The 14,922-nt window shown below is 44.3% G+C and overlaps 1 protein-coding gene across 2 annotated transcripts in view; it reads right to left on the bottom strand.

Moving 5' to 3' along the window:
* Positions 1–1,144: 1,144 nt before the first annotated feature.
* The window catches only part of NSMAF (neutral sphingomyelinase activation associated factor), a 39,213-nt gene continuing 25,435 nt past the window's right edge, over positions 1,145–14,922 (bottom strand). The window contains exons 18-31 of one of the 2 annotated variants that reach the window (XM_086472727.1): positions 14,315–14,435; positions 13,899–14,030; positions 12,388–12,430; positions 11,803–11,966; positions 10,306–10,414; positions 8,880–8,938; positions 8,122–8,189; positions 6,386–6,453; positions 6,023–6,146; positions 5,199–5,282; positions 4,081–4,231; positions 3,593–3,695; positions 2,507–2,616; positions 1,145–1,521 (exon numbers count right to left, since the gene is read on the bottom strand). In XM_086472727.1, coding sequence (XP_086328853.1) covers positions 1,427–1,521; positions 2,507–2,616; positions 3,593–3,695; positions 4,081–4,231; positions 5,199–5,282; positions 6,023–6,146; positions 6,386–6,453; positions 8,122–8,189; positions 8,880–8,938; positions 10,306–10,414; positions 11,803–11,966; positions 12,388–12,430; positions 13,899–14,030; positions 14,315–14,435 — 1,431 coding nt within the window. In that variant the 3' untranslated portion in view covers positions 1,145–1,426. Of the gene's footprint in view, positions 1,522–2,506; positions 2,623–3,589; positions 3,696–4,080; positions 4,232–5,198; positions 5,283–6,022; positions 6,147–6,385; positions 6,454–8,121; positions 8,190–8,879; positions 8,939–10,305; positions 10,415–11,802; positions 11,967–12,387; positions 12,431–13,898; positions 14,031–14,314; positions 14,436–14,922 lie in introns of those variants that run through there. The other variant, XM_086472725.1, reaches the window with a different exon arrangement.

The following is a 14,922-nucleotide window of genomic DNA, read 5'->3' on the forward strand; positions in this document are numbered from 1 at the left end:
CTTGCTGTAGCACCGGTCTGAGGCAGCCCTGTGGCACAGGGTGTGGGGCCTGCAGCAGTCACCTCCGCATCCCCTGGCTGGCTTGTGGGCTTGGCTGTGAAGTGCCTGGAGCCCAGACCAACTGAAACGCTGATCTCTGCCTCTGACCGCTGTCTGCTTCGGAGCAGGTCCTTTGGCAGGGGCCAGTTCCAGCCCTGGTCAATCTTTAAAACTCCTTCTTTTAAAATGGGACCATATTACAGCTTGACCTAAACCTTGTGAACCCCACCTAAGAGCAAGTCTGGCTAAAACTTGGGAAAAGAAAAAGTAGTAAACTGAGACAAAAAGAGGTTGGAGGAACATACCTGCAGAGGAAGAATGCACTGGTTGGTTTGTTACTGGACAGATAGCGGTAACTGCAGGGGAGATCCAGAAGGGACAGGTAGAACTTCAGGACATGTACTTTGTGTTTGTTTGCTAAATGCTACAGCTGGAAGGAAACCAGAAGTGAAAGAACTAATCAAAAAACCTGGTTTTATGCAGAAACTAGCTGCATTGAAAAGGAAGTGAGGGCTCAATGGATGTAGGCAGTACTCTAAGCTGCAAGAAAATACAGGTCTGTATGTAAATCCTTGCACAGAGTGGATTTAAAAATCAACAGCCTCACGGGCCAGGGCCACACTGCGAGAGGGTGGCAGTGAGCAGCAGTGATAGGCACCTTAAACCAACACCTCAGGAGGTTCGACACACTCTAGAATTCACCCAAGACACCTCCAGGCAAGTGTAGATTGTGATTTTCTATATTTGGGAAATATATAAATACAATGAAAGGTGAAGAGACAGGGCCCCCAGTGCTGCAAGATGAGGACTGGTAACAGCAGCGTGGGGCTATGCCAGTGCTCTGTCACAGGGTTAACAAGCGAGAGGCTAAACCCAGGAGCTGAGCTCTGTTTAAATGCTGTATTTAAATGCCATCTCAAACACGACTTCAGTTGAAAGAGTCGAGAACACCACACAAAACATGCAAAGATTATGGAGAGAAGGAGAGTAACAGATGGGATGAAAGGCAGAAGTAAGGGAGTATGTGAGACATAGCCCTAACCCACATCCTTAAAGGCTTCTGAGCTGAGAATGCAACTGCTGCTGCTCTGAAACCATGTAAACAGCGCCTTCTGTGTAAATCAAGCAATGACTGCAAGTTAAGAGCTCTTTAATTACAGAAAAATAGGTCTTTAATTTACTCTTGGATAGCACTTCAGCCAAGCACTTTCAGTATGACAGTCTGGAAGTTAAGAGCTCAGTGGAGTCACCATGACATAGAAAGGTGTAGCTGAATGAAGCTTCCTGGCAGGTTGAACTTCAGCAGCCATCATTGCACACAGTTAAGTTCCTTTAAAAGGTTTGGTTTAAAACAAGAGTTCGTTTAAACGCCAGGAGGGAAAGGCACTTAGTACTGCAGCTTCCAGAACACGATTTGTTTGTCCTCCCCTCCTGTCACAACGCTGTTGCACTGGTCGTTCATCCACATGGCTGTTACAGCACCTGGCAACAAAAAACCCCAACGAGTAAATCCAAATGCAGATACACATGGAACTCGAGTCACAGAACAGATCTTTTTTAAGAGAGTTTAGGATCAGCTTGTCATCAGTTTGGATTACACTGACACCACACCCGCTAAGAAGAATTTCAGCAGCTTCTGGGTGGCTGCTCTTGCTCACAGTTATAAGCCCAAGCTCACTGCCCCAGCCAACGTTGGCTGCTAGAGGGACAATGGCCCTTGCAGTGCAGAGCACTTATCCCCACGAATCCCTTTGCCAGGGTGCTGCTAAGGGGAGGAGGTTTCTCTAGAAGGTGAGATTTGTCTCTCTGCCATTTGGACTTCTGTTTGTTAACACGTGCCCATCTTCCAGCCCACAGCCAGAAGCCCCCTGCTAAAGGTTCCCTGAGGTCCTGAACGTCTGTACAGGCTGAGTTCCAGAGCACAAGCTTGTAGTGGGGAAGTTTGAAACAACTGCTCATGCCGGCAGCCTTAGAACCCAAACCGAGTAAAACTGAGGTAGTTTTTCCTCCTCCACCCCGCCTGCTCGTTAATGTACCAAAGACTACACAGACACACTTCAGCAGCCTATAACTCCTCATCCAAACCACTTTCCCTAGTCAACTTTATACTTGGTGTGTTGTTAGACTCACAGTCTGGATGGACTTTGATGAAGTACCAGTGCAGTCTATACCACACTCGATTAGGGCTACGAAGTAAAAACCCCCTGACGGTTGTGGTGGTGTGTGAATTGGAAAAACCCCAAGTCATTTACCCGAGGCCAGTCTTGTGAACAGCAATACTCCTCCACGGTTACTGACACTCCTGCGAGGCCCCCGTAGACCCACTTTTAGCTCTGGTGTTCCAGGCACCACTCACACAAACAACAGCCCCTGACTGAGCAGGTGGGACTCAAACTTTTCAATACTAACACAGCTGGAAAAAAGGAATCTTCCATTCAGTTTGAGAACAGGAGTAGCTCGGGCTTACCTGTATGTCCTTTGATTCTTTCAACAACTTTTCCTCCGAGAAGGTCCCAAACCAGTAAGTCACCAGACTGGCTTCCTGATAAGATGGTATTTCCATCCCACCTGAAGCACCTGCAGGTAAGTCTGAAATCAGTTCAGGCTTTTGTACAAGGAGAGCCCAACATTTCCAACCTGACTAAGCTAAAAAGAATTAAAGTTAAACTGAAGGACACTCCCCCCTTTAACAGTGTCTTTCTGGAAAGGTTATTCCCAAACTATTTTGAAGGGTCACAACCCAAACTCGCTGCTCTGACTGCCCTGGGCCCAGCCAGACCTTCCCCTGGCAGAGGGATGGAATGTATTCCCACGACAGCCACGGGCCCCGCCAGCTGTACGCGTGTGCGGTACCAAGGGCTCTCGGGAGCCACCACCTTCACTTCCCTCACTCACATTCCTCCAACAGTGCAAAGATGACTTTGGGGGAAATAACTGAAGAAAAAAAAAATATACACCTGCATATATCTATATATTTATGTATACACATGCACAAGAACACAAGAAGCATACTCCACGTGTGGCTGCCATCTTTTTACCCTAGGAGCTGAGAAGCATTCCCTCTGCCTGATAAACCATAAAGAGCTGTATGCATTTTGGTTTGGGAGAAAAAGAAGTGACCACTCTTAATTCTAATGGCCAATCTTTACCCAGATCATGGAAACAAAAAGAAAGCATTTAAAAAAAAAAAAAAAAGAAAGTCAAGATTATTGACAGAGATGACTGAAGGAAGAGAACTGTCTCCTTGTTAGGAACTTCAGTAGCTCAGCTGCAGGAAAAGCTGCTTGGCTACAGCTCCCAGCACTTATGGACGCTGAAGTTGTTGAAAAAACCCATGAGTTAGTTACGTAGATACTTGTTTTGTCCCAGTTTGGAAAGCTTGGTCGTAAGGCACGCCTCATGCTAGCGTGGCGGCCTTTGCGCTTTAGAAAGTGATGCCATCAAAGCTGCCGGCCCTGCTGCCCTCTCTGCTCTGCTGTCACCAACCCTCGAGCACCCCCACAGCAGCTGAACTGGGCTTGCAGCGTCACGGACTGGGTCTTCTCAGGATTACCTCTGTGGCTCATCCGCAGTTACAGAAGATATCAGCATTCCAGTCTGTACATCCAGTACTTTAAAACAACAGTCCTCTCCTGTGCTGAGCAGGTGTCTGCTGTCTGCACAACCAAAAAGCAAAGAAACAACAACAAAAAAAGCACATTTAGGCCTTCAGTTCCAGCTACCACAGCCGCCTGCGATACGGCACGTCAGATGTGACGCTGCCCAACCTACTTATTCAGAGATAACGCCTGCAAAGGAAGTCTCCACGCAAGCAATGATAAGCAAGATTGGTTTAGAGCCTGGACCGCTGCTCGGCAGTCCAGCACGGCCTTGTGTACAATTAATATATTCTTTATGATGCAGCTGCGTGTCAATCCAAAACATCTCGCTGCCCTCCTTAAAGCAGTACATCCAATAACGGGGGCCTGTGACATGAAACCAGCGCTAAGATTCCCTTTGAAACTCCCAACAGCACATACTAAAAACTGAAATCCAACGTACCAGGACTAAAAGCAGCGTCGAACACAGTCCCAGAGTGACACGGCAACTGGTGCAACACCGTGGCTGCAGCCACATCCCAAACACTGACGGTGCCCTCCTTGGTTCCGGACGCGAGTACAGTGTTTGAGGCGTTAAGGTCGATTGTATTTACCTGGGAAGTTAAACAGCCCACGCTTTTCCTGTTCTTTCGAGACAGACTTTAAACACGCACAAAGCCAGCCCGTTATCCCCAAGCTGGTATTTACAAAAAGCTTTTAATTCTGCAGCATCTTTAAGTACAATTATTAAAAACCTTGCCTATAAAAAGTAAGAGATAGGTCCCTTTGATGATATTTTAAAATGCCTTTTCTTTGCAGAATCAGAAATGCACATCATTTCAGGCTGCTTTTAGGACACACACTCTCCACCTAAGTGCAAGACTTTACCCTTAAGGGTGAAATTCTTCTTTAAAGAACTTCCTAGTCACCAGTTGGTTTTATTTTCTTAGGCACAGTTCTTGAACGGGATCAGAACCGTTTCAGTAAATGTCTATATTGTGACCTGTTAAAAAAACTTAACTGTTAAGAAGTTTTAAAACACAGTAATTCTAAAATCCTACTAAGGTGACATTAGAGGCTATAAATAAGAGTGTACAGTCACACATTTATGATTCAGTGCCCACAATGTGTTACAGATTTACAGTGAAATTCCATAATATATATTTTATAGCATGGTAAACAACCAAGACAAATGCTTTTTCATTTGCTTGCCTTTGGCAGAGATACATTAAGAAGCAGCTGCAACAATGAAAATACTTGAAAAACACTACTCTCTTTTCAAAACCAAAGCAGCCAACAAAAGTCCCCCAGTCCCCCCCGGGACTTCGTGCACACAAGCCAAGCAGGACGAATTACAGAACCTCTGTTTATACTGGTGCTCCAGTCCCCAGGAGCGGGCCCCTCGGGGGACACCAGCGCAGGACGCATCTCGGACAACCCCAGAGGAAACAAAACCCCCCAACACACACACACTTCCCAAAACAACTCGGCCCCTCACTCAGCCCTTGGGCTTCACCGCTAGCTCTTGACTTCGGTTGGAACGAGCAACTGATCTCCCCGCGTCTCTGCCCGCACACTTACGCTGACATCGTGCTCCAGCTCCGCCAGCAGCTCGCAGCGGTGTTTCCTGGGGCCCAGGGTCTCTCCGGGAGCACAGTGCCACACCTGCAACACACAGGGTTACGTTCACTCCAGGATTGGTGTCACTCTGGAGCGAGTCTCTTCTGTACCGAACCCTCCCGGCGCAGAGGGCCGCTCGTGTTGACCGCCTGCCTCGCCGACGTGGCCGGATACGGCGACCCCAGCGGCACCTGAGCTCCTCTACCCCAAGCAGAGCCGCGGGAAACGTGACCGTGTGACTCCAGGCAGCTCGCAGGAGCCTGCCCAAGTACGGCGTCCCCCTGCGCTGGGCGTACCCTTACCCAAAAGCCGTACAGGGAAGGTTTGGGGAACTTCTTTCCTGTTTCTAACTTCCAGATTATCTTTCCACCTAGCTGTAGGCACGATTAGCAAGGTCCTGGTCCGCTCAGCTGAGGAACATCAGCTACAAAACTACTGAACGTTTTCAGAAGCCTATTGCGCTCAGCGAACAGAATCACTAGTCAAGGTCACAAAACATTCTAGTTCCTCCAACAAACACAGTTTGTCTCCAAAACCCCCACGTTTAGAGTAAGTTAGGAGGAGTGAAATTTGTTTAAAGCAACACTAGCTTTGAAGCAGTTGAGATGAAGCCAAATGAAGAAGATATTCTAGAAACAGAACACACTAGGGATAGAAGAATACTGTGACACTAAGTTATTATCCTGATGGAACAGGTACATCCGCTCCAAAGCATCTGGCTGGCTGAATATTAAAAAGCGCTGGCTAAAAATAGCGATTAAAATATAACAAACGCACACACAAACCTTCACAGTGGAATCCCAAGACGCAGAATATAAACGCCCATCACGCCAACAGATCTTACTGACTGCATCATCGTGCCCCATTAGGATGTCTTGCTGTCTTCCAAATGCAACTGAATAAAAATATCTAACAGGAAAATGTTACAAAAGCATTACATTGTCAGGAAACGTAAAATGGTTTTTTTTTTCTACATAGAGGAAAGGCACTTTGCTTCTACAGTTTCTAACAGAAATCTACCAAAAAATAAAGTAGAAATATAGACATTGTGTTTAAACAATAAATGTCTGTGTCATCATCTAAAACAATAAAAAAAATGACCAAGGCACTCAGTGTAATTCAATAGTCAACAGGAAGTAAATACACACATATGATTGTCCCATGAAGAGCTTATCACAGTGGTATCTCCTGGTAAGATCAGACAGGATGACAAAGCCTGTAAAAAAAAAAAAAGGAAAAAAAATAAAGAAAGAAAAGTAAGTGTTCAATTTCTTACCCCCATCACAAAGCAGTATGTTAACGTGCTTTTGGAGAACAAGAAGCATTTTAATCTTCTGTACACACAACACACAGGTGTCACACAAGCACTGCTCAGGGAAACCCTCCCAGGCTGGACACAGAGCTTCACAAATACTTAAGGCCTGGTAAACCCAAGAGCAGCACTGCAGCTCAGGAACCCGAGCAGAACTGTGGGTCTCCTTTTGCAGAGTGCCAGTGTGTCAAGGCCATGGTATGGAGCTGCTTACGCCCAGGAGAAACGAGGTCAGCTCTTCTCATGTAAGTTCTGTCAGTTCTAGAGCTAGCAGAAGCCAAAAATGATGGTTTCCTTTGACGTGTGTTTTCCAAGACAGCTAACCCTAGCCCTAACCCTAGGGAGCTCAGCTCTTTCAAACAACCACCGTGACTATGCAACTTCTACTATTCTCAACAAGAAACGTGCCTTACAGAGAGCTGCTTGGCTGCATTACCATCACTGGAAACAGCAAGGGAAAAAAAAAAAACCACAACAAAAACTCAGCCCAGTGCTTCTACTAGTACCATCACTGGTGATGCTTTAGATCTGTTCTAGCAAAGAGCGAGCTGCTGGGCTGTAAAAAGACTGCTGCTGCTTCCAGCGCTGCTGCAACAGGGCAGCATGAAAACCACAGAGAGGAGAAGAAGGAAAAAAGGAGTATACGAGGCCCCCTCATGAAAAACTGACTTTTGGCCTAGGATTCAGCAAAGAGCTCCCTTTTTACAGCACTGAGAAGTGACATTCCTACGTTTGCCTCGGCTAAAGCGTTGGGAATGGCTGTAGCTGGACTCCCCTTCTAGTGTGTGCCATGGCAGGCCACAGGGTCTTGATCCTGCAACTCCTTTGGGGACCTGTTAGAGCACGCTATGGCTTCTGCCTGGGCAACCTATTTGCCTTTTATTGTCCCCCCGGAGATGGGGGTGCAGAGAAGGCTGCTATATCCTAGTGTCTTGCCTCAATAAAGGACTCCCAACACGACTATTGGGAGCGAATCGCTATGACCCAGGTCTGGCCACAGAAAGTCGAACACAGACTCTCTTTCCAAGTTCTGTTTCAGAAGCGGGGTACAAACGTTCAGAGGTTGCTGAGATTGCTGTTCATTGAGGAAGGATGGCTCAAATTCACCCAGCAGAGATCCCCCTCCCTGGGCTTGGTTTTCCTCCACTGCTGCCTCACAGCCTTCGGGCACTCGGGAGCAGCAAGGGAATGCTGGATGCGAGCACGTGGGTGGTGGGATTTAAGCTTTGCGATGCTGGTCCCAGGGGCAGTTGAAGGTTGTTCGGGAAGACTCCTCTCCTCACGCCAGACTATCCTTGTCTACCACAAGCCCTTTCCTGGGTAGCAACAAGACCCAGAGCTGGACAGAAGTAAAGCACGACCAGACAATGCTCCCTTCCCGAGTTGGCAGAACGCGCTCTGCCTCCCCGGGGGCCTGACAGAGCCTCAATTTACTTCGCTAAATTATTCACACACAGTACAATTGAGTAGGCAGGGGAAGGAAAGAGGCCTTGACGGATGCTAAGAGCCATTCCTCTGAGCAGCTCTCAGAAGACTCCCAATGATCTCGTTTTTATTTTGACAGCAACTCACCATGTTTGAAAAGGACATGCTTCTCTGGATTGTTTTTGATTCTTTGGAAAACATCTTCAAAGTTGAATCTGGGGATAAGGGACAAGACAGACAGAAGATAAAGGATTGGTTTATATTATAGAAGCTCGTAATTTTCCTCCTGTTTAAATATTCAAGTATCTTACTAGGAAAAGCAGGTCTAGGTTTCTCATCATCTTTGAGAAACTCTTTATAAAGCTTGTGACTTGAGCCTGGAACTCGCCTGTTTTGCACCAGTTACAGATGGACTCCTGCCTGACCACCAAACTCTGAGAGAACTCAGGTATCCAAAGGGAGAAACTACCTAAAGCCTAAACATCAATAATATTGAAATCCTTGAGTCAAAGTAACATACAACTTAAATTCATTCACTTAAACTGTATTTAATTTCTGTAATAGGTGACTTGCAAAGCTGACAATCCAGAAGCCAAACAGAAGTGGCCTTCACAAGTGAATACTGAAATTCTCTCAAACAATGAGAAGGACCTGAGCACGAAGTGGAAACAAGAACCTAGCATTTGGCAGAAGATTAGGGCCACTCCTTCCATGGCTGTAAAAAAAGCAGAACTCTGTGATTCCAGGAATACCCCGTTTAATGCTGTCTGCGTTTTGCTCTCAGTGAAGGTATTCACGGGACTCCATCATAACTGCATTTCAGAGTTTCACGCTATTTTGTTCACAAAACGTTAACCCGCATTTATGTTGCGGATGCCAGTAAATACTTCCCCAACAATACTTACCCTGGGACGTAGTGAACACAGAAGACCCATTGTAAGTGACTGCGATTCCAGTGATTGCCCTGTTTAATATAAATAAGCTTAAAGGTGATGTCATAGGTTTTGAAACTTAACCACCATCCCATAAGTTGACTACAGCTGAAATTTGTTATTTGATCTCTGTAAGAGCCAAGACATCCAAGGAGACTAAAAGCACTGCAGTGGTGTGGTGTGTGGCTAGAGACAAAAATATACCTTGATGCAATACGTCAAACACCAACAGAGGTGCCCCATATTGTCCTGTGAGAACTTCATCCTCCACAGAAAGGACACGCCCATGCGAGAGGACAAATAGTTGCACATCCAGGCTTTCCAATTTGGGATTAGCTACAAAGAGAGCCAGGAACCTGCCTACAAGCAGATACTGAATACCTCAAGCGTCAGGCATCAGAACCTGCATGTATTTTCTCCTCAAATTTGACAATAGCAAAGTCACTACAGTCTAGAAATTTAGACATACAGCTCCTGTCAGGGTGTTTGCTGTTTGGAGGCACAGAGCATTCTGCACAGCCAAAATTCTATTACACAGACCTGCTTCTATTTTTTTCTCAGCAGTCTTCAGAAGAAAAGAAGAAAAAGCATCAGAAGCTGAAATTCAAGTCTCTTTTCAGGATCAGGATTTCCCCAATCCTAACGATCTGGTAGCAGAGGCCCTTTCTCACTACAAATGCTACTTTACTTTCTGGACAAGAGGAGGTTTCTTTTCTAGACTTGAGTTACAGCCCCCAACAAAGTAGTTGCACTCAAGGTAGTAAGAAAACCTCCCACTAGTCCAGCCACTGGGACAAAGGATGGGGCCAAAGGAAAACCAGTCCTTAAAACAAACAGCGGCCGCTGTTCATTGTCAGGCATTTCAAAGTTCACCTGAAGTGCCCCTGCTGGCTCTGGCTCCCTAGGATCCACCAGAACTGCAGTTTGGGACCTGGATGAACAGAAAACCTGTAACTGGAGTCTTGGCAAACCGCTCCTACAGCAGTGGCTCGAGGTGTACAGTAAAGTGGTTTAACCTTTCCAATCAAATGGGACAGAGTTAGGTCCTCCTGGGGTCACAGGTGACTAAACAGAAGTTTTGTCTGGCTGCTGCTATCACAGTTTTAGAGAAGGGTAGCCTGTATCTGCTTCGGGTACTGAAATGGTAATGAACGTGGCTCTAGATCTGTGCAAGGAACAACAAAACCCACAACAAAAAAATCAGGCTGACAAATACCCTTTCTGGACTGATAACCCACCATATGCTCCAGCTCACCTCACGCAATCAAACCACTGAGCTGTCTCATAAGGGACAGTTTTTACCTTCAGCCCTAACCCATCATTCCGATTGACACGCCGATACCACCCCCCCTCCTGCCAGTGAAAATTTTGACTGTGAAAAGAAAAGAATAGTACCTACTCTTTGTGAATTTTATATTGCTCATCTACTTTTAGTTTGGCAATATTGTTCCAAGCAAGCGTTATACTTTCTTCTGTCAAATCCTCAAATGATTCTTCATTTGGAGAAACTGCAATAAAATGCCACAAAAGAGTTTTATCACAAATAGAAAATAAAGAGTTCAGATAACTAGGTAGCTGAAGTTACAAACATAAATATGAAAGTACAGAAATCATGCAGAGCTCCAGGAATAAGGATTTTTGGCTAACGCACAGGGTGACAAGATCACTAACTTTCTTCCAAATCTCTTGCTGAATGCAGAGGCTTACACCGTCAAAAATATGATTTTTCTCCCAAAACCTGGGCTTTTAAACTAGAGAGTTTACAGAATACATTTCCAAACTGGGGGGAAAAAAAAAAGGTTTGGTAGTTCCATTGAGATGTCAAGAGCTTTCCAAACAGAAAAGCACCAGGAAAGCACCTGCTGCCACAACACAGCGTGTGCTTTTGTTACAACTTCATTTCACTGCACTGTTGCAAAAGTTAAGGGATAAAAAATGCAAGAAAATTGAGACAATTAGATCTCAATTACTACAAGAAGGTCAAACCCAAGAGGAACTGTTGATCTGTAAATTAATGACTTGGGCAGCATACTGCCCTATCTCTTTAACATACGAATATTATCCTCACCATATACAGCTTTCAAAGCCACTCTTGGATGCTGCAGGTTGCCACGCTAAGTGGCACTGATCTCCACTGCTCTGCTTAAAAACGAAAGTCAGCAAATGGTAAGTGAACTGAAGACAACTCACTGAGCAAAACCTTCCCATGTGATACCTGGGCTGAAGTTTCAGTCCAATTTATAGTTAAACCACTATACATACGACGAGGACCGCAGCGTCTTAGTTTCAGAGAAACGGTGAAAGTTCCATGCTGAACAGAAGCCTGTGATGGCATGACATAGCCTTTTCTTGAAAAAAATGATTCAATCAACATTGTCCCTACAGTATGTAGGGAAAACAAAGTAATTGCTTCACAGATTTTCACTCAAGTCATGGAAAAGGAAAAAAAAATTCATGGGCTTAATTTAAGTTCTTACGGTTTATTTAGACCAAGCCAATTGATCACCCCAAAGGCATCCCTGCTTAAAAACTGACCAAATCTTTACAGTGTTTAGAACGCCTGCAGATACAGTCATCGAAGCTGCTGTCATGTCAGCTTGATTTGGAAGCGTCATGGAAGGCCAGGGAGGACGGCCCTCCCACAGCTCCCAAAGCAGAGCCCAAGCAGTCCCAGGGGAGACCGCTGGAACAGAAGGCAAAACGCAGGACAACGCCTGTATTTTCATATTTGGAACTGCTCTGGGCAGTTTAACAGTTAGTGCGTGGATTTATTTGGAGCTGGCTTACGGGGAAAGCGGCCAAGAGAGCTGTGTAATGAGATCCTGTGGGAGAAAGACACAGAACTTCTCAAAATTACCAATCCGTTACATCATCAGTCTATCTGTTAAGCATTTACCTGGAGACTCAGTTATGGAAACACTGTGACTAGATGTTCGAGACAAGCTTTTCACCTTCGGTATTATCCTTCGAGGATGAGGAATTGTAAACAACTGTTTTGGCGTCTGCCCAAACTCCAAGATTTGTGTCAGCAGAGCTACTTTTTCATTGGGGTCCATAATACTTTACAAAAACAAGATATTTAATTAAGCCAAGTAGGCAAGTCCTTTTCTTTTCCTCCCCTCCCCTGAACGCCTGTGTGTGCAGTTACTGCAGCATGACAGGCCACGACAGATTCTTACGGAACTGATTTACCACAGATGTGACAGACAATCATACAACAGCTTCATGATTTCGTTTATGTACAATGACAGTACGCTCATCAATTAAAAAAATAAAGCAATTTCACGAAAGCCAGGCTGAGAAACATTCAAGTAATAATCTTTCAATGCATGCTAAAACTGAGAACCTGATGCTGGTTCTCTGCATGTTTGGGCATGGAGGATGGGAGAGCTATACCATTCATACACAGAGCAGAGAACCTGGAGGGACAGTGAGAAATTTAGCTAAATTTAACGAAAACATTCTGATTCTTGTTAATTACCTGTTTAAATCCACTCCTCCTTCGTAAGTTAACGGGTGAAACACTAGGGGGAAAAAAAAAAGTTTATTTGTTCAATGTAGATACACAAGGCTCATCTTTTTTGTCTTGCATACCTACTATAAAAAAACCAAAAGTTGTATTTTTTACTCAACTTGGTCATATTTAAGCAATTAAGCTATTTCAGCAGGCTACAGAGGTTAAGATCTTGCGTTTTAACCCTGGTTTTCTTACCTGAAAAACGCTTAGGATTTCCAAGAGAGTCAAAGGACGTTTCAGAAAAAACCAGTCCTTTCGTAAGGGAAGGTTGACTTATTTAAGCTTCATTAAATACCTCTTACACACACTCCATACAGAAAGAAAAATCAGCACAGTTACACAACGGGATCCCTGGTGATCTTCTAGACAGGCCACAAAATGTGGTAAAGAATGACCATGCAGGCCTGCCTCTTCTCCTGCTCGTTTGCTATGAGGATAGCAGTGACACCGCGAACTACTTGGGGGCCTCTGCATAAGAACACTTCATCTTTCAACGTAAGGTCATTCATACACAGATCCCTTCTGTCCCTCTTGTCTACGCAAGTGTCTGCAATTCATTACGCCAGTAAAAATCCACTGCAGCAGAAGCAGCACATTGTGCACAAAAAGTGCCCTCGTTTGAGAGGAAAATGTACAGGTGCCGTCATTGAAATGCTCATTTACCATGTTGAAAGCCTCAGGCACACTGTGACTGACACTTATGGTCACACTATGATCAGATGCCAAACCCTGCAAGCCTAAAATATAGCCAATCATGATTTAAGGACACGTGGGGAAGCATATTTAAAAACCCAGCAACAACAACAACCAGAAGAAAACCAACAAGGAAACCTCACCACAAAACAAATCACATTATCTTACCCTGGAAGTGGAAAGCACTGACTACCAAAACGAAGAGTTGCTTACTCCTTCCCTTCCTGCTGTGGCAGGAAGGTTTTCTTTTGAAACTTATTCTGTCTTTTTAAGTGCAAACTATCTCAGTGCTGCCTGTTACCTGTCAAGAGGATTAGGGCTTCTGCAATGAACACCTAAAAATCTCATCTGCTAATCTTGCTTTGCCAAGAGGACATCTCCTTAATGGGCAGTAACATACATAGCTACACATCAGACTGCTGAATAAGTTAATCTTTGGTATTACTATTAGGTCTAGATAAATTAAACACATCAACACAGCAATCTCAGTTAATTGGGAAACACTAATTCCAGACTACATTGCCACACTGTGCTGTGGAAACTCCTTGCCTACCATCTTAAGTACCTCTCCCAAGATCAAATCACCATGAAGGGAATAGATTTTACAAGATAAGATGCTATTTCCAGTAACAAAGAACTGCATTTCCTTTAAGGATCGAGCATTCAAAGCATAGTTATGAACGCTCAGAACAAGTGAGGCACTACAGATACGCTGTTATTCACCACTCCTGCCTAATTAAAGCAGCCCCTTTTTTTTTTATTTCTATAAAGTGTATATTTACCATTGTGAGCTGCAACTGCTTCACTTCCTTTCTGCTTGTAGCCAAATACTATGTCAATCCATTCATGAAGATGTTCTGATACATACTGACTTTCTAAAGCCTCTTGGCTCTTCTGGAGAAAGTCATCAGGACCTGGCAAGAGAAAGGTTAATGAAAGGAGAAGATACCCCATTCAGTATTGGTATCCATCTCTGTTCCTCTTCCTTCTTGAAAAAGCAACCAAACAAAAAGCCCCAACACCCCACACCAAACCTGAAATTCGCTACAAAAATGCAAGTGTTAATTATGTCAATGTTTTAAAGCAAAAATTCCTTCTGAAGAAAACAGAATGGGCATTTTTGAGAGAAGAACCACCGTCCCAGGTATCTAGATAATCTTGAATTAATTCATAACTCGAGAAGTTTGACTATTGTTACCTGATGCCCAAGGGGGAAGCTCTACATCTTCAACCATCTTTCCACCCTGCCTTTTTCCCAAGTCCAACTTCAAACTGTTTACTAAAAAACTAGAATCATTTTCATAAAATTCTGGAATCAACTGGAAGAAAAAAAAAAAAAAAAAGGAAGTTTTGATATTAGCTTAGCTTTGATCATCGATGTAGAATAGAGTCAGTAAAACCTGAAAGTTATCAAAGTTCATGTGTCAAGCCCTAAAATTGGGTAGTAATTTTTCCAGGCTTTCCTCTCTGTCAGTAAAGCAGCACTGGAAACTTCCTCCTATCATCCTTCCAACCACTTTTAGGCTTCTTGACTACCAACGAGGCAATTCTCTGAGGTAAATTCAGAGCGGTATAAATATTTTTAATACGCAATGTGTGACATACAAATCTGTAATATCTAAGAGTCTCTTCGGAACTCTCATTGCATAGCTACCTTGTCATTTTTAAGACATCAGGTAAGAGTCAAGACAAAAATCTAGAATAAAACTAGAATGCTGACAAAAATTTCAGAGGCTGTCAGTTATTTAAAGACCACCATAGCTAACCATTAATGATAGGTTGTTTTTTTCTTAAAGTATCACTGTA

Source organism: Leptosomus discolor, chromosome 13, assembly GCF_034619465.1.
Source record: "Leptosomus discolor isolate bLepDis1 chromosome 13, bLepDis1.hap2, whole genome shotgun sequence".
NCBI lineage: Eukaryota > Metazoa > Chordata > Aves > Leptosomiformes > Leptosomidae > Leptosomus > Leptosomus discolor.